Genomic DNA, 21,272 nt, shown 5'->3' on the forward strand with positions numbered 1-21,272 from the left:
TTTCCTAAAACGGGAACAAAAATCAATCTTCTGATTGTTCAGGTAAACCACGTTCGCACCAGAGACTTTGACTGCTGTCTGGTTGTGCCCCTCATCGCAGAATCTGGCAATAAGCTGGAACTAGTGATTAGCAGAAACCCACTGGCATCTCAGAAAGGAAGCTCAGAACAACAGACTTCAGCGAGTGGGGACTGGAGCGATCAGAATAATGCCTGCCTTCAGCAGAGTGGACACGCTAATGCTAATGCAGAGACACGGGATCCTACAAATACATTATAGCAGAAAACCATTTTAGTGGGACATTGGTCATGAAAGACAATTATGGTGCTAAATCCCTTTAAGATTTCTCTGAGATTGAGGCTCAGATGCTATATAGCACTAAAAAGCACAGGAGGTCAGTCTGTCTGTCTCAAGGCTTGTATTAATTCATGGTTACTTTTGAAAAAGTTTAATTCTTCATTAAGTCAAGTCATTCCGTTCTAAACAATCTAGCATTAGCAACAGTACGAAAAATCGTAAGGGCCTTTTTTTCCCCAATAAGAAACTGGGGAGCTGTTTTAAACGTGATTTAAATGTTCCTCTCCATCAGCAGCTGCTGTTTGAGGGAAAAGCACGGAGTTAACCTCTGCTAACAGTGGTGTCCAGGTTACATAGTTTTTAAGAACATTTTATCAGAAAGGTGGGGGCTGATGGACAAGGAAGAGGGGTATGCCGCACCGGGTTTTCTTGTTAAATGCCTAGATCTGTAATTTTGGGGACCTTTATTCTGCTGGCAAGAAGGGTGCACTCTTCAGACAGAGCGCAGTTTGGATGTTTTAACAAAATGCTTGTAGGAAGCTGCAGTACGCGGTGAACGTTACTCCCCCACTTTGGTAAATTCTGTTAGAACGTATGTTATTCCCTATGCAATGAAATATTTAATAGTACGTCTTGCAACCTGTGGGGATTTTTAAGCAGAGACTTTTTTAGTGGGATAAAACCTCTGAAGGAGGATTACTGACAAGAGTAAAACTGAAATGAGTTCAGACAAATTAGAAAGGTTTTAAAAGAAAATGGCTTTTTTTAAACTATGTCAGTGGAAGACTGATACAAAAGCTCTTTAATGATCCATAACCCTGTAAACTTGTACTGTCACACGTGAGCTTTTTAAGTCAAACGGTTTCTTGAAGGGACAAAAGTCCCATTTAATATGCTGTTTTCAGCCTTCTTTATGATAAACATTACCCCCTGCAACACGTTTTTAGAATTTAAAATTGTAAATATATTTTACAAACACATTACACAAATTCTCCCCTCTCCCCCCCAAGCAATAAAATACTGCCAGTTGCTTTATATGCTCACCAGCAGCTGCTTTGGTTTCTTCCGGTATTCAAGTTGTTATTAGTAATTCTTGTTATTGGTGAATATAAAGATACTGGATTTGTACATTTGTAGAGTCTCCATATCTAAGCAGTCACCTTACAGAGTTGTTTCTGGTCAATTTAGGCTGTTTAACTGTATCCCTGTTGCTGTTTCCAATACATGAACAAGCTCACCTGCCCTGCACACACAAGTATCTCCGATTTCTATTTCAGCACTGCCAGAAAAGGTCAGAATGACATTCAATGCTGAATCATGTAAAAAAAGAAAAAACAAACAAACAAAAAAACAAAACGAACCTTCATGAGTCACTTAAATATGTATTTTTATTTGTAACAAATACGTATTAAACTGTAAAGTATTTTTGTACAAATTTAATACTTTAATAGCATGATATTTATTGTCTATGTTATGTTTTTTGAAATTCAAACTGTTGCAAATATTTGTATGGAAAAACTGTATAAATTGAAATAAACAGTGATTTAAAGACATTAAAAATGAGATAGATAGCATTTTCCTACTTTATATTTTTTCCACAGTTTTAGCAAAAAATACCATGTTTATATTTGTGATACACTTTTTCCTATCATATGTGTTTAAAAAAAAAAAAAACTGTTAAAAGCAAGGAAGCTGTCCAAATTTTAGTACAATTTGTCTGACATTTGATTAAACATTCAACTTATTAATCTCAAAAATGACAATGCAGCAAGTCACATAGTAGAGAAAAAAAGGTTGAAAGTAAGTGGAATGTTATTTGAACTCTGACTTGGAATTCTGCTTTTCTTACCAAGATCATGATCAGCATGTAACTATTAGCTAAAGCAGTGATGGCAAGGTCTACATCTCTTTCAAGTACGAAGTGGGAAAAATTTTTGATGTCACTGATTGATTGCAACTTTCTTGTTCTATGCATAACCAGATTAAAATCCATAACCCATCAAAGCTTAATGCCCATAATTCTGCCACATTAGAAAAATCTAAAGGTGGCCCCTTTGTGAACTATTTTTGACTCGAGCAAACTGCAGTTTTGGCACATCACTAACAGCTTCTCATCAATGCTGTAGTGTTAGGAGATAACATAAATCGTGGTATGGATGGCTTTAAATCTAGAAAGCCCCATGTATTTAAGGGAATGTCTGGATCCTCCAAGACCTGTAAGTTCATTCTTCACCAAAACAAAAGAATGATATGATTTTTGATGACTGATGCACCAAGGAATCTCCTACTGAAAACAGATCACTGAAAATATTAAAGGCTCACTTTAAAACAAGCTGTTCTTCATAGAGCGTGCAAATACAGGAAAGGCTTTGCAAATCATCTGCATACCCAGCTTCTCTGTTCCAAAAACCTTGAACGGAACAGGTTCAAGAAGGGCTCATAGCGAGGACAGTTAATATTGTTTGTTAGCTTTTGAAAAGCTTCCTAGGAGTCGGTTGTTGCAAAGTTAGATTCTGAAGTCTGGAAGACCCAAGTGGGGAATCCTGTACTGTTGCCTGTCACAACGAAACAAAAAATGTTATCAGAGTTTGAACCAGCACTAAAATACAGTAACATCTTCAAAAAAACAAACCCATTCCCCATGAGAGAGCTCAGAAATCAGATATAATGAAAAAAGCATCTGTTGTTAAGCATGTTTGACTGTATAACAATCAACAACTACATGTTCTATAGATCTTTCACAGCAGGTCAGCTCCTAAAAACTAACTTCTGTACACAAAGACTAAGCTAATACAGGCTAAGCTAGCCAACAGATCACTCCAATGAGTGACACGATGTATAAATTTTCTGCTATTGACACTGTAACTTATTTTTCCCTATTAGTCATATATTGCTCTGGGAAAACATCTGCCAAACTTGACTGCTTCACCAATTACCGGTCATCCTGAAAATTATTAAATAAATAATAAAACAACCCTAACAGTATCCAGGTGACTTGCAGTGGTGAGAGAGTGCGCAAAAGTTTGTTTTGAACTTTCTCAGTAAGGAGACCGATACTTACAGAGGGTATTTTCATAGCACCCTCAGGATTCTCTGCAGGAATTTGTCTTTTACACAGATTTTGCTGCAAATTGCCCATCTGCTCTTCTTTATTGAGAACTGCTGACCCTTCCTGTTTAATCAAGTCAGTCAGAGGTTCAGATGGGTCAGGAGCACCTTGAGTTACTGAAACAGACCGAGTCTCAAGCTCTTGACTTTGCCAGCTCTTCATCAGGGGAGAGGAAGTTTGTTTGGGACAGTTGCTTGCTTCTGCGATTGCCTCTCTCAAAAATCTCTGTAAGCGAGTTTTTCTGGGCACGTTCCTGTTAGTGACTGCTCTCCTGAGGTGCTGCTCTTCGGCTATAACATAGACACGGCAGCGTCCTCTGGTCACGGCTGTGTACACGTGCTGCCAGTGCTGACGGCCAGGATTGCCAACCACATAGACAACGGTTTTTTCCTCAGAACCCTGAAAGGTGTTTAAGAACGCCTTATCAAATTAAGATCTCCAATAAGTAGTTTAAAAAAAAAAAAAAAAAGACAGCTTACAAGAACAAGGAAGTTGGAGACAAGTGGGGACACTTTCAAGAGTATTTTCTATCCTGCATTCAAGGAATTTTAGTTTCAAGATGGCTTATTCTTTCATGTGAAAATACAGTGCATTAGGAAGATAAAGCTATGAGAAAGTTTTATCAGCTCATAGCTTTTTTTTTTTTTACCTGAAATGTGTGAATAGTTCTGGCCCATGCATGTTTTATGTGACATAGCTTCTTCAGTGCCTTATACTTCACAGTGAAAGTGGAGCCATATGTGCTGCTGATGGTCAATAAGCGCTGTTTATCAATTTCTACATCCTGAAGAAATAGCACAAGAACATTCAGCAGTAAGCTTGTATCAGCAGTTTGATCAATGTCTATACATCTGCATACGTCCATATGCTAGCTTTCCCTGCAATTACAATAGCCGCAATGTCAACTGAGTGAAATAGTTTCAGAAGACGCTAAACCCAAAAGATTGCTATCTTTCACTGACCACCTTAAAGGAAAATAGTTTCACTGTACAGGGCCTACCCTAACTCCTTCTGTTCAGTAAGAAAAATGCTGAGAAAGGCAGTTTTAACCCCCAGAAAATTTAGATTATCCTAGGGTACAGTGAAATAATACCAGCGAGGCCATTTAACAATTTGTTACCACAAACGGAGAAGAGCCTCTCTCTCCCGCCAACCCTGTACGGTCCCCCTTTCCCATGCACAAATATTGGTACTTTCACCGGACCCTCTGCTGAGTCAACTCAACTAACTCACTGAACCCAGCAGAAAAACACAGGGTTTTGTGTTGCTGTCTTTTTTGGTCAGCTTAGTTTTCTGCCAGAGGAGAACTCAAGCTGTAACATTAGCTTTATTCTTTACTTAAGACTATGTTTCTACCTATATCCAAAACATTATGCATTTCAATTACAATACATTTGAGTATTTACAGAATTTATTTACACTGGACACGTGCAGACCAACTGAAACACATTTTACAAAAATGCCCAGAGATTTTTTTTTTTTTTTTAAATTCTCTGTTGTGAGTCTGCCTCTTTCTTGCCTTTCACATGATAGTTTCGCAGAAGAACTAAGTATATATTATGGACTAAAATTATAAAGCGTGAATTGTTTTGTTCTGGGGATTCAACAAGGACTGAATCAGTTGCCACTGGGGTTTTTTGTGCAAGTTCTTGCAGCAAGGACTTACCCCTGTTATGAAAAATATATCTCCGTTGCATAGTCGTTTGCCCTCCTCAGCAGCCTCTGTAGTGAGGGCTGTTTCTCCACTTTTGTGTTCATGGAGATTAGGATCCACTCTGAAACCACGGTCTGGCAAGAGATCCTTGAGATATGTATTCCGCATGCAGGCAATCTTGTCATTGATTTGAAATAAAAGTCGGTTTTTATGGTCTCTAGGTCAGAGAAAAACAGAGGGAGAAATGTATTTACAAAGTATGCATTTACCATTTCTCAGTATTTCTTCTCCTTCTCCTCTCTATACTTGGACCAGATTAAAAACCTTAATAATGTTCAAAACAGTTAAGACAACTCACATTTAAAAGATGTTTCTTGAACTTTCGTAAAACCTTTTGTTCAAAAACAGTAATATAGAGTAGCACCAAAATCCTGCCTGCAAAAATATTTCAGAATCTATTTAGAAATCATACAGTGGCAAAAAATAATTAACCTTGAGGGTTTTTTTCAAGTTGCTTTTATGTCAATTTTACATATTCAGCAGTAACTCAAAATCTTGGAATTCACATAATGACAATTTAAATGAAATGCAAACAGTTTATGCTATCTCTGTTCACAGTCCAGGTTGAGATTAAAGAACCCATCAAAGAAAGATTATTATACAAATGATTTCTAACATAAATAACCAGATCTAGATGAAACGTTAAAAGTTTTACAGTCTTATTTTAGGTTGTTGGCCTGGCTGTAACACTTTCAAAAACAAAGTGAGATTGTTCACAGGAAAAATTGCAAAACACTGGCTTACCTGGTTACATGATTTGAATAGTGCAGGCAACAAAGTTCATTTATTAGATCGCAATCTTGCCTAAATCATACAAAACAAGAACATGAACAAAAATCATGATATACAAAACATACAATTACATGCAATGTCACATTAGCATTAATTTATAAATAATGGAAAAAGCCCACTTTAGCTATGATCTTCCACCAACAATTAAAACAATCACTGATTCAGAGTTTAGAAGATAGAGCAGTAAAGGAACAGTTTTGTCTAAATACCATAGAAAGTGAGGCAAGGATGTTTGCGATGCATACCTAGATTAGCTAGACTTGTTTTTAAGATAAAGAAGAAAACTAAAGAAAAACTAAAGCCTGGATATATTATTTTCTGTCTGTGGATGTATTAAAAATAGTCAGAAGATTTATTTGCTTTTTAAAGACCTGGAATTTTAACTTTTAAATGCAGATTAAGTACCTATAAATATATGCTAGAAGAATCTTATATGGAAATCATTAATAAGAGTATTGTACCTGAATGCAGATTGGAGAAATAAAATTGATTTCAGAGTTACTCGGCATTCACAACAAACAGGTGAACTAGCTAAAACTTATAAATCGCTTATTTGCACACGAGTAACCTGTAAATAGTGGGTGTTTTTTAATTGCTGAGAAAAGGTTCTTCACAAATAAAAGCGGAAGAGTTTTTTCTTAAGTACCCATTTGTGCAGAAGTGTAAGTTTACGGACTACTGGTACTACTACTGGACATTACACTTATCCCTGCAGTGTTTCTGTGAGGCCATCCGTACTATTCACGCTGCTGTGACGGTTCACATTATCAGTGATAATTAACCTTTCCAATCTTTCTTCAAAGTGTGTTGTTAGAGCCCTACACTCCATCCCTTCTGAAATGGCGAGTATCGTGCTTCCAAATATCCAAACTGTAGGCATTCACCACTGCCCAGCAGAAGCACTAATGCCCATCAGATTATATGACTAAATCTGGCCCTTGTCACATGGTCACAATGCAAGTATCTTCTGGCATTTGGTCAATGTCCACCTGTGACAGAAGCATGCATAGACAGTAGATTACATGTTCCATCACGCACCCTGGAATTCACATCTGCCACGATGGGATACATTTGAATATGGACATTTCTTTGTATTTTGTGGGTTCCTCCTGCAGTCAAGCCCCCACCTTTCGCTTCTGAAGAACACTGCACTGTTAGCAAACACCAGAGCACAGGCTCTCAGAGAATCTACTACAAAAACTGACCACTTATGTTCATCCTTTGTTTCTTTAACATAAACAGTACAGACGAACATGAACGCGAAGGCAGAAATCATGGTGCAAAACAATGTTAAGCTTATAGAAAAATGAAGCGACTCTCCATGGAGAGACTGGGGGAAACCGGAAGGTACAGGAAAAGACACCTGGCCTGTTGTTCTCTCTAGTAATTTTATGACATTGCCACTAGTCTCTCCAACTCAACACATTCAGCTATTTTTAGATTGTGGCTGCTAGCAAGGATTTTTTCAATGTCTGCCTGCATGCTCCATTACCTTCTGAAAGCAATGAACTGCGACTCTTTGGCATCCTGCAATCCTGGTCCTTTTTTAAGTAAAGTCTTTATGGCAGTTTGCAAATCTGTTTTAGAAGACATAAAAGGTAAGGCATTAAATATGCAGAACAAACAAATTAAGAAAGAAAAACATAATTCAATATGAAATTGCCTTTGCTTATTTCTTGCTTCAATGACATTTCAACTTGTTTAAAACAACAATAAAAAAAAAAACATAAAAACACCCCCCCCCAAAAAAAACCCCACACCACAAAACACCCACATATATACTCCCCCCAAAAAGTATCATGCAGTTATCCCACTATTAAAATCTGAGAGACAAGAGTGATATGGAAGGTGAGAAATTCTTATTTCTCTGTGTTAAACAGCTGCATAGAGCATTTTTCATGCAAAATAAAGTTTTGATACAGCACATTAAAGAGGTAAAGATAGAACATTTTTAAGGCACAGATCTATACATTTAGATTTCACAGAAGAAATCCGTTTTTAGTATTCTGTTTGCTGAGTAAGTTACTATAGTAAAATAAGGTGATAATATTCATACTATTTTTTTTCCACATTCCCCTTGAAGCTTTTTGATGCATATAAAGTAGAGGCCACTCAATCCACTTACCCAATAAAGGTCAAAAAACCAAAAACAATGGCCCTAACCCTGACCCCAAAACATTTTTAAAGAAATACTGGTGTCCCCTCTGCTTCCATTTTCCTAACTTGATTCTAGAGTTGGGAGCACATTCCTGTCCAACACCCCATCCTGTTACAGTTGCTGTTTACTTAAATGATTCACCTCTGAAAAATTTAATCTTTTAAGGTTTGACAGCTCCAGCTACAACATAAAAAGACGATCACATTTGGTTACACTGGTGGAAGCTGTATCAACCCCATTTCAAAACATAACTGGTGAGCTGGAGCTCTACAGTGTACCCTTTGCACTTACGGGTCGTGCTGTGTGCACTTACATAACACAAAAGGTAACCTATGAATCTAGCGTTTAAATTTATACCACAAACAAAACCAGACTAAAGTCTTTTCAAAATGTTAGTTCCAGCCAAATAGTCTATGCTTTACTAAAGGGAAAGTCAAGATCACAAACTGATTGTACACACGTACCGTCACAATCCCCGCCAGGAGGCAAAGCAATAAAAATGAATTTCTTCTCCGGGCTTGGCATTGTCATTTCCTCATTCCAACCAGAAACTTTCAGCACCTCATCAAATTCAGGAAGCTTCCGCTGAGAGATTCTTGACCAGAGCAGTGGAGGAAAAACAGAAAAGAAAAATTATTTCCAGTTAAAGGATTCCAGTGTATCATCATCTGCATCAGCCTCAAGTTCACAATTTATAAATTTTTGGTCAGCTACACTACATACACCAAAAACTCTTTCTTCTGAGCAAAATTTAATTTCACATTAAAAAATTGGTAATTTATTCTCTAAACCCTTCAGCACTGCAGTAGATACTTAGTATCACCTATACAGTTCTTCTCATCAGAGCAGACTGGAGTAACACAGAAGTGTTATCAAAAAAAAAAAAAGTAAGAGTGTTTGTAAAACACTTAGTAGTTCTGGACATCTTGCAAATGTTCAGAATATTCTCAAATTCTAATCAACATCAAAAGGTCTTGGGCACTTGGACCTAGATTTTGTTGTTTGAGGTTTAAAAAAGAAATCATGCACTGACAGTAAACAGGATTGTTTCCAGACCAAAAGTAATGCAAATGCTGGAAACATTTAGAGGTTCTAGGTATTAATACAGCAAAAAAATAAACTATGATTTAACGGCCCTTAACATCTAAACTCTCAGTGTAATTCAGCCTGTTTTAGCTGTTGTCACACTTACCAGCAACGTCATTAAAACTTCCTTTTTAGAGAAGCAATTGTAAGTCATTTCAGAAGGCATAAAGTGATTTGTGCATGCACAACTCATTTGAAAACAACTGAGAGTATTTGATAGTGAAATACATCCTGTAAAATTCAAGAGCGTTCCAGCACACACATTTTTTTGTCCAATACATATACTCCTGGAAAAATGTGTGGGGTTTTGTTGTTTTTGTTTTGGGGGTTGGTTTGTTTGTTTTTAAAACCAGTTTTACTGATTTTGAATAAGAAACTGTAACAGAAGCAGTACTACAGAGTCAAATCTGGATGCACTACTATTTTGCAGGTAAAGGACAAGGCCTACTACAAGAATGCTTCTTACATACATAAGGAAATCCTACCTTGATGCGTTATCTACAATTAGTTGTGATTCAGCTCTGTGATTAGTTCGCAGTTCCACAGAAAAGCCTCTTGATTTTAGACCCTCAAAGATATCAGCTAACATGTTTCCTGGGTCTATGCTTGGTAGCTGTCTAGTATCACCTGAACAGAATGCAGATGAGTATTTGTGACAAGCAGTAACAGATCATCTGTTAAAAACTGTCTTGAAAAAAAACCACTGGAATCAATAAATAATCAACCCCCTACATAGTAACATGCTTCCTCAATACAATTCACATGAAATAAAACTTTTAAGAACCTAATTTTGTTTGGGGAATCAAGCTGTAGTGTAAATTTTTCATATTCCTCACTCAGTAATGCTTCACTAGCAGGTGCAAATCACTCTGCGTGATGAACGCTGATAGTGATCACATCTTATTAAATACATTTTGAAAGTTACATATTTAAAAACAAATGCCATAAATGGCATGCCAAAAAGCAAACCTCTGAGAAAGCAGACAATTTTGATTTTTCACTTTGTTTTCCTTTTTGAATTAAAACAAGATGATCCTAGCATTAAGAATGACATGAAACCTCCCTTCTAACATGTGATTAACATGCTAACACTAGCTTCTTTAAGGAAATTAGAAAAGTTTTCCAGTTGCAAGATGTAGTAAGCTACCACATGGAAGTTATAATACTTTCAGAATCAGACAAAACACTGCTAAACAGAGAACGGAGATACTGATACTTTCATACCGACAGCTGAGATGGAAAACTGTCCATCTCATCTGACCTTATGAATAAGCAGAAATAGCCAAGTACAGAACAATGGAACATTCTGGGGTTTTTAAGAGACTCAGTGAGACCAGTGGCAGCTCTGATACTTACACTGTATATTGTGTATTATTAAATATTGTATGATGCTAAATTTGCTGTTCACTTACCTAGAATAATAAGTTTGGCAAGCTGAGCATGCTCACACAAGAGTTTTAAAACTAAACTAAGAATGTGTACAGACACCAAACTTCCTTCATCCACAATCAGAATCGTCACAGCAGAAAACTTCCATGGCTGTACATGTTCACTCTGCCTCCACGATTTAAAACTATAGATGATCTAGAAACAAATCAAAATAAATCAAGCTCTGACACTAATCAGCTGTAAACAACTGTCTTATAGAAGTAGCCAGAGTGTGGTATCTTCTAATGTTGTATTTAGAGCTATTATCTGAAATTCTGAATTGAAACCTGTAAAGACTCAGAAGATTCAACCATTCAGTCTTATTTTCCTCCTTGGTGAATACATTTCTATCTGAGATTATCAACACTTACTTACAAAAAAAGCACAGAAATGCATCCTTTTTTTTTCTGCAGGGACCCTAAAGGATATAAGGTCAGCCATTAGGTTGCTCAGTAACAGAACACCTCCTACTACAACTTGCTGACATTAATAAATCCCCAACATTGCATGGGGAAGGGGAACCAGCAACTATCCAGTCCCCAAAGATAAAATAAGCCCACAGTACTTTTTACGTTATTACAATTTTGATTTATACAGGTTATTCCACACCTCCAACATCTTCTTGGCACCTTCCACTACCTGGGACAAGAGAGACTTGACCTAAGTTTACTAACAAAGAGTTTGCTTTACACTTTTTTCTAAAAAAATTTGCACAATATTTAACAGTAATTAAGAAAACACCGTGTGAACAAAATTTATCTCATTATTCAACCCCAGACTACTGATCTCTTCATGTATGTGCAGGTATCAGTATGATTGCCAGACAACAGGACACTAGAAAACAGCTCTGCCATCTAGAAAGTATTTCTGCCTTAATTAAAAAAAACAAACTGAGAAGCTAAAAAGACCAGATGCCCTAGAAAGACACAAATTTGAGATGTGTATAAGTAGAAAAAAACCCCCAAAGTTACAGCAAATAACATATATCAAATGATTGATTTATGATTCCCCAAAATGTAACACTGACTTTCAAATGCTGACAAGCTGTACCTAAGCATTATCATTAATAGCTACACATTTCATAAGGAAAGTTCAGTAACAAGCTTTTTTTCCAAAACAAGAATGGACAATGCCAACAGGTCTTTCAGAACTAAATTTAAAAAAAAAAAAAAAAAAAAATTCCTTACCTGATGGAGTGTATATGCAGGAAGCTTAGTTTTTTCACTCAAAAGGCTTGCCGCCCTCCCTGTAGGTGCAGTAAATAGTACATTCAAAGATTTTTTTGTGTACATATGCTCTGACTCCCCATGACGATCAAAGGTATTCCACTCCTCAGACGCATCCAGGTCTTCTTCAAAGTCCTTAGAAGCAGCTTCCACTTCTTTTTCCATCTGCTTTAAGTGACGAAAAAGGCAGCTAACTACTGTACTCTTCCCACAGCCTCCTTTTCCACTTATGATTGTGACAGGATTAGAACAAATCTTTTTCACAGCAATCACCTGATCTAAGTCTACCTCTGCTTTACTTTGGGTACCAGATGTAGACCCCACTTCCTTTTCAGGAAAGTGATTTTCACAGTTATGGCTGTCCGGACTATTTTCCTCCAGATGCTCCATTTCACAAGCCTGGGTAACATTCATTTTGTTATCTACCATTTCTCTTGATGTCTGGGAAACATTAAGTATCTTTCTCGCATCAACATCCAGTTGCCACGAGTGGTTTGACAGAAGTTCACCTATATACCTTGCAATGTCTTTTTCAGATTTGTAAAGATGAGGCAGAAACACTAGTTTTTTCTCCCTAATCACTACGTTCTGATCTTTCAAAAATTCAAGAGATTGCCAAACATGCTCAACGGACATATCTTTAGATACAAAATCAGCTAATTCATCTTGATCTTCATAAGTGTGTCCCATTTCTCTACACTGTTTCTTGAGTTGATCATACAGAATTAATGCATTCTTCTGCAACTCAGGAATCTTCCAGAGGAGATGTTCACACTGACAGAAGGCGGCCCACGTTGCCTCACAGTAAGAAAGGTTCAGTTCCCTATAAGTAATCTTCTCCCCAAAAAGAATAAAAGCAAACATATATTTATTTCAGAAGATGTTAGCCTCTTGCTGAATAACGCTCCTCCTAGTAAATACAAATTGCAATTCAGAGGGTGGAAGTCTACAAAAACTTATGCATTTTTCATAATGTATGAAGTTATAATGCTTTTCAAGCTATATGAAAGCAAGATACTTAAAAGTAAGATGGAATGATAATTCCTCTGAGTCGCCCTTCTGTATAAAACAGAAACTTCAAAAATCAAAAACCTGGCGCAGAAATTGGGTATTAGGGAGAACTCATGCACACCTAATTAGCACAATTTCAAGTAAAGGCACAAAAACTGCAAAAACAGAGCATAGGCATTAGCCAGAATACTGTACCCAATTCTGAACGTGCTACTTCAAGAAACACACAACCTTTACAGAGACTACCACAAAATAGTGAAAGACTGAGATGCGCAAACAAGATGAACTATTGAGGGAAAGAAAAATGAACTGGACTTGCTGAGCCTTAAGAGAAAAAGCTGAAGAGAGTCTTCAAGCAATAAAAAAACTGCAGTGACAATGCAGGTCCTTGGTACAAGAAACAAGAGAACAACAAGTCTATATTGCATCAAGGAATAGACAAATTGGACATCAGGAAAAGCTTTTTAAAGGAAAGGACGTGAAACACTGGAATATGTTGGCTAGACCGCTGAACCTCTGAAATTGGAGGTCTTAAAGGCAAGTCAGAACACCTGTCAGTAAAAGCACTGGGGGGCTGAAGCAGAGGGATTAACTAATCACATTTCTAAACTATTAAGCTATAGCTCCCATCTGAGGTACAGGAGTGCTAAGGTGAGGTGCAGCAAAGTTGCAAAGCAAGCGTAGCAAAGGAAAACAGGAAGGCAAGCAACAACTGCAAATCCCATTATAAAAATGGAGAACCACTAGATCAGATGCCCTCTTACAGAGTATTCACCTTACTTACTTACCTTATCTACCTTACTATGAAAGCACGGATACCGTTCTATGTATTAAGAATAGAAAATGTCATTTGCCAGTATAAAACTGAACATGACAATTGAGGGGTTTAAATTAGCTTTCCTACTTTTGGCCCAATAACCTCAAGTATTTAATTTTCTGTTCTTTGTAGAAAAGACTAAACAAATGCTTGTAACAAAACCACTTTTAAAATCTTCTGAGATGAATTTATCATAGACCAACTGGAAAAAAAACCCCTTTGCTAAAACTGAGTCCAATACATCATTCACTTCCAAATGAACTAAGCTTACCTCCTACAAATGCCCAGTTAATAAACTGAACATAACTGAAACAGCACTGTATTCTAATGAAGCTCAAATGTAACAAACACCACATTTTTTACCCTGCTTAACATTACTTACCCTGCTGAATCCAAGTTTCCATGGCTCATTCTGTAATATCTCATCCAATTTTGTTAGCATGTTGTCTTGAAAATGTACTTCCTCACCATCCATACCATTGTTTTCTTCAGTCTTTCTTTGCCAAGACACCATATCCAACAGACAACAAAAATGGCGTGGCAGAAGAATCGGCAAGAACTCCAGTATCGTTGGAAAAGTCAGAGCTACCAATACTGCCTTTCCTGCAACTGTATGCACCATAAACCAAGAAAGTTTTAAGCAATGTACAAAGATACTTGTAAAGGCAATTTAAACTGACTCTGGCTTTTATCCTTCTGCCTCCCCTACATCCAAAACATCTCAAATTTCTTTCAGTTTCTTATTCTTTGTAATCCTTTTCCAATTCTTTTAAAGCCTATTTTCCCTGAACCGCCTTGGGAAAAAATAATGTAAACAGATGACAAAAACTGCAACTAAATGTACTCATTTGGAAAATATGTATTATACACTTGGTTTAAACCGCATACTCAATAGCATTTTGTAGAAAGTCAGTTCGGATCTTACCACACCTGCCTCTTACCTAAAGATAATTTTCATACAGACGTACAGAAGAACGTTTAAAATCCAAAAAAAGAAAAGAGGCTTCTAAATTTGCAGTATCAGATCAGTAGAGGAACTTAGGAAAACAGTGCTCTCCACTGGCTTTCTCAATGACCCCAAACTTAAGCTATCACTTTCCCTGTTTGTATCAGTCTTGGGATCTGCAAAAGGGGGATAATGAAACTGATTTGCTCTATACCTTGCTTTAAAAAACAAATTTCAGAAGAAAGTGAAGCAAATTTCAGAAGAAAGTGAGACTTTTAGAAGTTTTATCTCTTGGCAAGAAAAAAAAACAACAGTGCAATTTTTAACTAAGTGTTAAGGAAACTTTGTGGTTCCAAATTTAAAACACCAATTTTTCTCAGTTAAGTACTTCTTCTTATCACTGTCTTACCTACAGAAAGGCAAAGATAAAACCTTTTCCCTTTAAAGCAAGTACTTAATTTACACGTGGAGAATCAACACACATTATTTCCACACAGAAATATCATGAAGGCTTGAAGAACAAACTGCTCAAGCCCGTAACAATTAATGACAACCAGAAAAAAAATTACAATAGTAATAGTAGCAACATGACATACAGGGGGGTGGGTTGTTGTTTCTATTGCCCAATGACAGAGAAAGGAGAAAGCTTAATTTGTAGCACAATAATTTAAGTTAGATATTAGGAAAAATCCACCAACTACAAGAACAGTTAACAGGATACCTAGGCACACTGTGCAATCTTCACCCCTGAAGATTCATGAACATACTGGACAAGGCTCAATCAAAAGTGATCCATATATCCCATTAAAACTCACCCAGCAAACTAGATCTGAGTTTCTACCACTATCGATTCCCATCCCTTTGTGGTCATGAAAAGATGTAAAGTCTGTAAACAGGGGTTAAGAACTTTTCTACCATTACAAAAACAGAACAAAAAGCCTGAAAATCCATAGGACTGTGAAAATTTTCCTCTCCTTACACATGTGATTTGGAGTAAAGTCAGCTCAAGTCCAGCAGAAGCTCTGAACTCTCCTGTTAAGACATGATTTGATCTCCGAAATAGTCACCTCCAGCTTTTGACCTGACACTCCAGTAAACCAGGTACTGGAAGACTTCGTTTGCTTGCACATAACAGTAGATAGACCCAACGTGTCTGTACAGATTTATGCACAGCTCCAGCTGAATTTAAAAGACCTCCTCCAATTCAGAGTACTGAGTCCCATGGCACCGAGACGTAAGTAGCTCTGTACAGCACCAACCCAGGACTGCCTGTGTCCACATCAGGAACACGGTATAATGGAAACAGATCATTGGAGCAAAACAAGAGAGCTAGTGCAGAAGACATGTCTCAGATGTCTTGACTTTCTGTATTTCAGTGTTTTGCTTCAGACCAGCTATAGTCTGGTCCCCCAGATTGAATGCCCATTAGGGGTTGGAGTACCTTTGGTGTGCAACTGGAAAACATCTTTTAGGTTTCATTCAGAAGGAATACAGTCAATACTGCATCACAATGGGGACAAGAGGGACGTTTGCTTCAAAAGCACGCTCCTGATCCAATCTCTAACACTCATGTAGTCACACCAACAGGATCCTCAGCAGTCCTGAACTATCTCCATGTGGGGACACTCCAGTGTTTCCGCACTCTGCTCCCCAGCCATACCAATCTGCTGATGGGCAGGATTCAAATACACTTACAGAGCCTATTTAGTGCAGCTGATGTGGACTCCACTGAGCTCATTCGCTGTTCCCCTGTACTACAAAGCAGCAGCTATACTATTTCTGAGCACGTATTTCTCCTAAAAAGCCATACCACCATGTCTAAGCAGTGCTGAACCCATTTTTTGATAAGCCTTGTTATATCTGAATAAACTACAGGAAGCCAGCACCAGTGTTTTTGCATCCCTAGCACAGACAATTCTACTTAGTAAGCCTACAGAATTCAGGAAAGTCCTTATGTGTTTCTAACTGTATGCCTATCTTTAATTGGTCAGCTATCCCACTGTCCTCAAATTTAAAAAAAAGAATCTTTGCATGTTCAAAATTAATTTGAATATACATTTCATATGAAGACATGTTAGCTTGAACACAGTATCTGAGACAGAACTCAGTAGCTTATAAAACAATCAAAATAGCACAGGATATACCTACATGATTTCGAAACATAGTAAAAGATGTCATAAGCCTTGGTGTCTCTTTGTTTCTCCCCTGTCTGTAAGTGTGAAACTTGGAACTGTTTTAGTTTTTCTTCAAGATTTCTAAAACTCAGCATAGACTCCATAGGAAGCCAAGTAAAAAACTTTTGTTTAAAATCCTCGGGAACAGCACATTCCTTAAGAAAGAGCGAAAAGACTTGTCGGTTGTTTTCTTCTATATCAGTCCGCAGAAAATACGATGGATATCCTTGCACAAAGTACTTCGACCCCATTTTTTTAGCTTTAACATTAACTCTCCACCAAGGGTCAACTAATGGAAAACGTCCGACTACTACATACTCCTTTTTGGAGTTGTCTTCTTGTATAACAACTGAATCATTAAAAAGAAAAAGAAAACCATTGTTAATTGATAGTTATAAAGATTAAAAGTTTGGTTTGATTAAAAGAGTTTCGTTTGTTCAAAGCTTATTTTTGTTTTTTGTATAAGTCAGCAGCAGTAAAAGTAAAGCAGGGGTTTTCATAAACTTCCTGATGTCAGTCTTTCCAGTACTATTTAGAAATGAAAGCAAAACCAACCTCAGAAACAAGCACCAGAACTGCTTCTTAAAAGCATCTGAAACTTAAAAGTGTCAGAACTACAAAATTAAACTTGCATATGAGTATTTATTAAGCCAATTAAACACACTGGCATATGGTTTAATATTACACCATTAATGCCAAGCCAAGTTTGCAATTCAATTTTAAACAGTTTTGCCACGAAGTATTGCATCACAATGCCTGCATTCTCTTCAGATACATTTGTATACCAAATACTTCCTGCAACTGAAACCACCAAAATTATAAGCAATTAATACAATAAACTCTTAACATTTTGTATGACCTGGTTTGCCTCCTCTTCCCCTCTCAATAATTAATACACCATTCCTTGATCCATGACTGGGGACTAAATGCTACGACCAGAACAAACCGAGCATCTATGTTTAGCAGGATCTCTTTCTCACCAAACCAGAGTACCAGTAGCTCTTGGGTCTAGAACAACTTGTCCATTTATTTTCCTCTTGTTACTTAGCTCAATTTACCCATTTTTAAAGCAATTTTCAGATAAAATATTCTTGCTAGGCAGAAGTTGCTCCAATGTCACCTGCTTTTCTAAGTACTAAATAGAAAGTAGGGAATCATTAATGTCAAGTATCAACACTCTTATACGTCATAAAAGAAAAAAAAAATGCATTTTTTGTGTAAAGTTAACTTGAATGGAAAAACTTTATGTTTTCCTTATGTGGCCATACAAAAGCACAAACTACATTACCCTTCTACTACCTGTGTAAGATTTATCCTGCTTCGGATCATTTTCCCTTTACTTGTAATGAATTCAGTAACCGGGGAAGGAGCCAGTTTCGATTTGATTTACTTTTAAAACATTCGACATTAGCAGACAAGGGCCCCCCGACCCCAGCGAGGAGGCTGTCAGGCACAGGACCAAACACGCGAGCCACGGGAGAGCCGCCGCTCCACCCGCGCAGTTTGCGCGCGCGCCGCCGCCGCCACTCCCGCAGGGCCGGGCCCGGCACGGAGGCCGCGTACAGCTCACTCCTTTCAAACGCAACGTCCCGCGTCCGAGGGAGGCCGCGGGCACGGGAGGACACCGGCGGCTGCCCGCCCGCCGCCCGGCCCCGCTCCGCTCCCGCCGACCCTCACCGCCTCGGCGCGGGGGCAGCGCGGCCGCCAGCTTCGTCCCGGAAGCCTCCAGGAGGGCAGCCTCCTCCAAGTGCGGCTCCTCCTCGACCTCCTCCTCGGCCTCCGAGTCCGAGTCCGCCGCTGCCGCCCGCTGCGGAGGCGGCAGCGCCAGCCGCGGAGCAGCAGCCCGCCGCGGAGGCAGCAGACCCCCCACAGCTCCACCACCGGCTCCCGCTGCCGGCCGGACGCCGCCATGCCGCCACTGGCCCGCGCCCTCCCGCAGGATCCCTCGCCCAGCCCACGTGCCCGGCCCTTCCACAAGCCGGCGCGGAAGGAGTCGTCGAGCGGGACGGAGCAGCGAGGCGGCCTCGTCAGCGGCGCGGGTGTTATGTGGCGTCCGCCGCGGTGTCGGTGGTGGCCGCGGCTCCGCTCTCCTCCCGGCGGCGGCGGGGCAGCGTGAGGAGGCCGTGCTGCCTCTGGAGGTGCGGGCCTTACTGGCGGCTGGAGCCCGGCACGTGAGTTGCGCTCGAGGCAACGGGGTAATGCACAAAAGTGGCGCCTGTGCACCGGGGGGGCACAGAATTGGTAACTGCGGTGGGACCTCTCGGGGGTGGAAGAAACACGCGCCGGACGTGGGCAGGGCTGAGCCCCGACCCCCAGCTCTCACTTCGCCATCATTTGTACTCGTGCATTGGTACCCTACTGCAGAAACAGTGCATTTTTTAATAAATCGGGTGATAATCCTGTGTCTTTACATGACCCCAATCACAAAACCATCAAATCATAAAATCAGATTTCTAATATATCCTGTTATATTTCACCCAGCTGCCCCCCAGTCTCGTATAATACTATGTATAACTGCAAATCGTTTTCCAGGAGGTCCTCATTTAAAACCATCCATACTTCCCTGTATGGTAACCCAGGCAGTTCACATAGCTGCTTAGTCTTCGCTTTTGTTCAACACTGCAGATCTTTGCCTTTTCTGAAACTTTATCAAACAGTAGTTTCATGTTTTCTTGCAGCTCATCCATGAAAATACCAAGCCATATCACGTTTAGTATTGATCTCTCCAGAAGTCCACCAGAAATCCTGCTATTCAGTGATGAAAGCAAGTATTTCTAGGATCTGTTCTAAACTGGTTTTCACTGGTTGGTAGTTAACAGGTTAATATTTGCCATGTTATTATGTAGCTCTGTTTTTTTTAACAAAATGTCACATAGTTGTATTTCTGCATGTTCACCCATATCAGCTAGTAGATGTTTTCATCAAAGAATTAAATGGAGTTTGTTTGATAAGGTTTATTTTCAAAAAATAAAATTCATTTTGCTGTCTCTTGTGTTTTCATTTGCCCCCTCTTTAATTTTTTAACTGTATTTTCTTCCAGTTTCTCCTTTGTTTTGCTTTGGACTGATGTCACACTAACTAAACTGGAGGCCACTATGGATGTCTTGCTGCCACTTCAGAGTACTGGCATGCAGGTTAAAGGAGAGGCAAAAGCAGTAGGTGCTGGTGCAAAGGCTGATGGATTCTTCCATTTGAAATTAAGTAACTGGGTGTTTTTGCACTCCAGACCAAAGTGCAACGTAGAAAGGCCCAATATTATACTAAATATAATGTACCAGTCTAGACGCAGCAGCAGATAGTTTGCCCAGCTTCTGAGAAGCTGTCAGCAGCATAGGTATACCCTTCAAAACAGTAGCAAATGTTGTTTGTACATATGCTTAGAAAAAGTGATCTATAATAAAATAGATCAATATACAACATTTCCTTTTGGTCTAAGCTAAAAGAGACCCGATCCTTTTTCACATTGTTTCATGATCCCTTTCCACGCACGATCCAGGAGGCGGTCCACCCACAGGACTACCCTACAAACAATGGCCCTCTCTTCACCACCTTCCTTCTTGCAAAACTGAGGGGCCTTCAGCTCAATCACACACAGGAGCGTGGACTCTCCCTCTGTCCTGGCATGGTTCTCTGCCACTTCTCCATTTCTGGGAATAGCTACATTACTATGTCAAGTAATATCTATAAAAAGACGACATGTAAATACAACTTTTATGATTTTTAAAACTAGCTGCAAGTCTCATGCAAACATAGACTCTTGAAATAGTTGTTTTCAGATCTAGTGTGAGTTAACTTTAAGTAATGGTATTCTTTCTCCAGCTTAATTCACAGATAATGAAATAACTCTTTTATATGGCAGGCTGAAAACACATGGCCTATAAAAGGGATACAGGAGAGGGGACAGAGACATTCGTGTTAATCTAAAAAATTTAAAGCATTAGCTTACTGAAGTGCTTAATGGTGTTATGCAGTGATACATTTGAGTCAGTGCTTTAAAATACTTTTTTCTTATGAAACATCATTTCACATTTAACTGTGTATTTGTGTAAGTGAAACTGGGTGTCTGAGTGCCCCAGTCTATTCTGAAAATACAAATTTAATACCGTATTCAGCAAGCCTGACTCTGGAGTTTCCTTGTCTTTCTACAGTCCGTACTATACATGCTGAATTCCTGTATAGTGTCTTACATTTCCATTCCTCTTTGTCATTCAATTAAGGAAATATTCTATTTTGTAAAGGCTGAGGAACAGATAACGAGGGTTAGATGCATCCTGATTATGAATGGCGTTCTGTATGCCCAGCTTTAAATAGGTAAGCCTTGATTTTCAAAAATGTGACTATTTGCTGCTCAGGTGAAGTAAGATTGGTTTTCTAGAGCTAGGTGGTCAAGCACTGAGAATTAGAGGATCCTTTTGAAAATTTGGGACTAAATGATTTGCTCATCTCCACAGTGTAGCCAAGTTTAAGGTTCCCATCTGCTTGGTTCTCTTTCCTCCCCTTACTCAATACTGCTA

The 21,272-nt window shown here is 38.8% G+C and overlaps 2 protein-coding genes across 6 annotated transcripts in view; one reads left to right on the forward strand and one right to left on the reverse strand.

Annotated features, from left to right (window-relative positions):
- The window catches only part of GRIP1 (glutamate receptor interacting protein 1), a 234,666-nt gene extending 232,954 nt beyond the window's left edge, over positions 1–1,712 (forward strand). For all 5 annotated transcript variants that reach the window (XM_050892301.1, XM_050892309.1, XM_050892325.1 and 2 more), the window contains one exon: positions 43–1,712. In XM_050892301.1, coding sequence (XP_050748258.1) covers positions 43–279 — 237 coding nt within the window. In that variant the 3' untranslated portion in view covers positions 280–1,712. The remainder of the gene's footprint in view (positions 1–42) is intronic.
- HELB (DNA helicase B) lies at positions 1,668–18,669 on the reverse strand. The gene is made up of 14 exons (XM_050902872.1): positions 18,622–18,669; positions 18,436–18,565; positions 16,733–17,107; positions 14,021–14,247; positions 11,772–12,644; positions 10,569–10,740; positions 9,642–9,783; positions 8,535–8,665; positions 7,405–7,489; positions 5,865–5,924; positions 5,073–5,277; positions 4,056–4,190; positions 3,359–3,805; positions 1,668–2,852 (listed from the first exon to the last, which is right to left on the reverse strand). The coding sequence occupies exons 1-14, from the start codon at positions 18,667–18,669 to the stop codon at positions 2,763–2,765; spliced, it is 3,120 nt and encodes a 1,039-aa protein (XP_050758829.1). The 3' UTR covers positions 1,668–2,762.
- Between the last annotated feature and the right edge of the window lie 2,603 nt (positions 18,670–21,272).

The sequence above is a fragment of the Gymnogyps californianus genome, chromosome 1 (genome assembly GCF_018139145.2).
Source record: "Gymnogyps californianus isolate 813 chromosome 1, ASM1813914v2, whole genome shotgun sequence".
Taxonomy (NCBI): Eukaryota; Metazoa; Chordata; class Aves; order Accipitriformes; family Cathartidae; genus Gymnogyps; species Gymnogyps californianus.

Bases quoted from the DNA above. Each gene is read 5' to 3' on its own strand.
- HELB (XM_050902872.1), bottom strand. From the start codon at position 18,669: ATGGCGGCGTCCGGCCGGCAGCGGGAGCCGGTGGTGGAGCTGTGGGGG. The intron at 3,806-4,055 runs GTAAAAAAAAAA...AACACCTTTCAG, and splicing joins GAACTATTCACACATTTCAG to GGTTCTGAGGAAAAAACCGT. The intron at 2,853-3,358 runs GTAAGTATCGGT...TCGTTGTGACAG, and splicing joins GTGCTATGAAAATACCCTCT to GCAACAGTACAGGATTCCCC.